The sequence below is a fragment of the Tupaia chinensis genome, unplaced genomic scaffold (assembly GCF_000334495.1).
Source record: "Tupaia chinensis unplaced genomic scaffold, TupChi_1.0 Scaffold000459_1, whole genome shotgun sequence".
Lineage (NCBI taxonomy): Eukaryota > Metazoa > Chordata > Mammalia > Scandentia > Tupaiidae > Tupaia > Tupaia belangeri.
Window position 1 is genome coordinate 275,774 of NW_006159968.1, and position 4,433 is coordinate 280,206.

The 4,433-nt window shown below is 50.7% G+C and overlaps 1 protein-coding gene across 1 annotated transcript in view; it reads left to right on the forward strand.

Annotated features, from left to right (window-relative positions):
• The first annotated feature begins 3,382 nt into the window (after positions 1-3,382).
• Positions 3,383-4,433, forward strand: part of ZFAT (zinc finger and AT-hook domain containing) — a 217,737-nt gene continuing 216,686 nt past the window's right edge. The window contains exon 1 of the mRNA XM_006155514.3: positions 3,383-4,403. Within this exon, the coding sequence (XP_006155576.1) occupies positions 4,385-4,403 (19 nt within the window). The 5' untranslated portion in view covers positions 3,383-4,384. The remainder of the gene's footprint in view (positions 4,404-4,433) is intronic.

A 4,433-nucleotide genomic window follows, 5' to 3' on the forward strand; every position in this document is an offset into this window, starting at 1 on the left:
CCCGGGGGGGCAGTGAACGGGGGCTGGGGCTGTCTCAGACCGGGGCCAGCTGCCATGTCAACGGAGCCTTCCCACCTGGGACGTTCTGTTCTGTCTCAGGTACGCGCCGGTATGGCGAACTTCAGTGCCTGTCGGCCTGCCTTTGTAGTTAGCAGGGCCATGCCGTGGCTTCCTCCAGCAGCTCTTCTCCAACCTCCCGCTATTCCATCAACCTGTAGCACTTACTATTGACCCTTCTTTCTACATAGTTATTTAGGAGATTGCTGGTCCTGACCTGCCCTCCTGGGTTTGGCACAGTTCCTTCTGTTCTGGAAAACTTTGGCTTACCCATGGTATATTTCTTGCTGGTCTCCGGCTACACAGATAGGCCATTTCATAAACGCCACACGGAGCTTCCAGGAAGAAACACATCGCATGCACACTGAACTTGCCTTCTTACTAAACTGCCCTAGTTTACCTTTTCTTTGAATTACAACTAGCTTTGTAGTTACAATTACACTTGCATTTTTTTTTTTCTATCTTTCGAGACTAAGGGATTTTCATAGAGTTCACTTACAGATTGACCACATAGACCTATGGTGATTCTTGGTGATACGCAAACTGGCCTAAGCTGGCCAGAGGGGTCCTGTCCTTTCAGCTGGCTCCTCCGTCCTTTAAACAGAAGCCCTGCATTTCCCAAGTGCGCTGACCAGAGCAAGAGGTTTTAGGCCACTCTGATGTGCTCACGCTCACCCAGATTCAGCCTCTTTGAAGCGGCCCTGGCTAGTCCTAAGGAAGAACTCCCCTGAGATGACTATCTGGGTCCTGAGGGGAGACACGGGGTGCCACAAGGGGACTGTGATGAGATGCCCGCCACGGCCACCGAAAGCCAGCGTTGGAAAGGGTATTGCTATCTCAAATGTACTGGGTTGTCCGGAAAGTCATGACGCATTTCTGCATAGGAAAGCCTCTCGTGGCTTTCCCACGACCTAACGTCATGTTCACTGTGAGCATGCTCACGTCGCTCTAGGGTCACCGTATCTTTTCTTTTACACAACTTTAAGTGGGGTTTTTCTCTACAGTTTGCCTAATTCATATTTTTAACACTTAAGTGAAACTGAGTATCCTCACTTATTTTCTCCTTGTGGCTTATGGCTCAGTATTTGCCATCTTTGTGAAAGCTGGCTTTCAAGAAGGTATCTTATGAAATTATGTACATAAATTGTTTTCATGCAAATGCATATTTGTCATTCATAGCCATTAGATATAATTATAAAATTGTTGATGGAAACATATTCATTTATGCACATTAATTCTATTTCTTCTATAGCTACATGCCATTTCACGTGGATAGATTTATGGAACGATCCTGCCACACGCTCTCCTTGTGAGGCTGACCTCCACCGTCGGCCACCGGGAAGCTTAGCCTCTCTAGGCACCATCAGCGAAGCAGGATGCTATGAATTATGTAATTTTGAGTGATTTACACTTCATTCCACTAATATTTCTTCATTAATTGAAAGTCTCTTGAAATACTACTGGCAAATCAAAGAGTAAACATTTTTGTTGATTGAAAATGTGCAAATTACATTTGCAAGGTGAGGCAGAAGCCAGGTGTGGCCTCTTCTTTCCATTTAGAAATCTGGATTTGTGGTCAGCAGATGGCATAGCAGTAATGTTGCTGGACTCTCACGTGGCCAACTGTAGTTTGAATCCTGGATCAAACTCATGCCGGGCGTGCGTGCATGCATGCCCAAGATCCATAGAGGAGAAGGGATTGTGGTGTGGTCATCTCTCTGGGGGATGACTTCTCAGTTTCCCTCTCATTGTCTCTGTCTCTCTCTCTCTGGTGAGCGCACACGCCCTAAGGCAAAAACCTCAAATAAAGAGAAAAGGACATCTGGATTCACCACAGAGCGGACCCTCCCTTAGTCACTCTTGTGTGCCCAGGGCCACAGTACTGAGTAACAGCAGGTGCTCTACCACTCTCAACAGTGGAGCGAAGGAGGGAACATCTCGGGAAGAACGGGGAAAACCATAGCTATCCAAATAACCCAGGAACATCACCTAGAGCCCACAACTTCTTCTTTTAATTTGACGTTAATATTCTGAGGTAATTGGGTTTTGACACAATTTTAGATTGCTTCATTTCCAGAATTCATTTTGGTCACGACACCCAGGAGCAATCCATCTGCTGATCAATGAGGAACATTTAGATCCACGGTAAGCGAAACAACTCGGCACAAAACCGATATTGTCAGCAACCCAGAGACTCCGATTTCCTGACAGAAATCGATTCACAGCAAAATAATGATTATTGTAAATGTTCATAGTTAAAAAGGTAGAGCTCATCAGTGCAGTGCTTTGAGCAGTTCATTTCCAAATAAAAGCCCTCGGTGGGCCCCGCAGAGCCGCGCCACTGAGACTGGACAGCGCTGCGCTGGGCAGCAAGGGCTCCTTCCGGGGTTGTGAGGCTGAACTGAAGGGAGTGGCGGTACCTCTGACACTGTGTTTAATGGATGGCTCAGATTTGGGGTCTTACAATGATTCCTCTCTCAAGAACAGGATTGCAGGGCAAGGCGGAAAGGCTCCTGAGAAATCGGGATGCGTCACCCTCAAGCTCAAGGCCCACCTGCCTTTTACTACTGAGAGACAAGTGGGGGGGGGCAGCAGGTGGCCTAGTGGTTACAGTGCTGGACTTCCTCATGACTGACCAGTTAGAGTCCCAGACCTGGCAGGCGTCCATGTCCAGAATCCCAGGAGGAGAATGGAGGAGCAGGAAAGTGGCAAGGTCATCATCCCTTTGGGCGATTTCTCACTTTCTTGCTAAATGCCAATGTCTCTCTCCCACATAGGCATAGCAAAAACCTTGGAAAACCAAACCAAAACCAACCCACCCCCACCAGGAAGTGTTCATTTTGTAGTTACAAGCCCGGGAAAACAAAGACAAGCTGGTTTGTAGGGACTGCTCAAAGAGCAGGTGCTCTGGTGGGGCAGGGCCGTGCAGACACACACGCGAGTGGGCGTGCGGCTGCGCGTGGCAGGATGAGGGCCCAGAGTTTCGCCAAGGGGAGCAGCAACACAGGTGGGTTATTCCAGGGACAGACTTAGAACAGGCAGGCTAGCGTTTCAGGGAAACCCAAACAATCAGGGGTGTTCTCTGCGCCAGTCACTGAGGTCGGCCTTTACATGTGGGGGTGGGGGACATGTCTCTGAACCAGGAGCTCCTCTTTAAGTCTGACTAATTTCAAACATGTAAATAAGTTGTAGTTAAAAAGAAAACTTTGTATTACTACTATAAATGAAATACTTTATCACATGTAATAAATACAAAGTAACGTTAAAAACACAGGCAACGAAAACTCATTATTTAATAAACATCAGTCCCAGCTCCAATTTCAGCAGCTGAAGCGGCGCCCGAGACGGAGATAAATCGATAGAGACGAATTACCGTCAGCGTGGAACAGATACTACACAGAAAAGAGAAGTGACTTCGGAGGGTTTCTTTGATGGGGCGGGGAGGAGGTCATCTGAGCCCAGGACTCGGGGAGTGCTAGCGCTTACACCTAACATAGACGAGGAAAACAAGGTCGTTGAGTTTCACCCAAATACAGCTGCCACCAAGGCTGAGCCACAGCCGGGAAATGAGCAAGTGTCAGAGGCGCGTGGCACCCAGCCCAGACTGCCAGGCGATCAGAGGCCGGCAGCGAGGCAGAGGCTCCCCCTTCACGGCCACCTGCTGTACAACTGAAGTGGAGCTGGGCACCCCAGCGCCGAGCGCCCCACGCGGGCAACCCGGCAACCTCTGAGCTCCTGCAGGCTGTAACCACCGGTTTGCATATTAATAAACAGGGGCCAAGAAAAAGTGAATTCGCAGCCCCAAACAAGTTAGTAAAAGGCAGAAGTGGGACGCGAGCCACGGACACTGCCCTTACGTCCAGCCCTGGGGCTCCCTCAGGCTGGCCCAGGGGCGGGCAGGCAGATGCCGGCTGGGCAGAGTTGGAAAGACTTCCAATCCTGCGATCCGGATTCCGGCCTTCCCGAGAGCCCCATTCTGGGCGTGGTTCAAAACACGGAACGACGGAGTTCGTGGAGCAGGAGGAAAAGCGCGGCCGCCGAAACGAGCATGCGCGTTAGGCTAGCTCACTCGGCTGCGCTCGGCGCTGGGGAGGGTCACCGAGGCGGACGTCGGCTACGCAGGCGCCAGCGCCCCGTGGGGAGGAGGGCGAAGACTCCATCCGCCATGTTGGATGCCGCAGATTCGCCATAACCTCGCCGGCTCTTTTCTTAAAAAAATAAAAATAAAAAGCGAAGCGTCAGCGGGGCGCCCCGCTTTCTCTGTGGGCGCGGGAAGAAGCCCGGAAGACCCCGAGGCTTTTTTTTCCTCCGCGGTGGGGGCGTTGCCATGGAGACGCCGGCGGCAGGTGAGCCGGGCTGGGGGTTGGAGGGTGGGG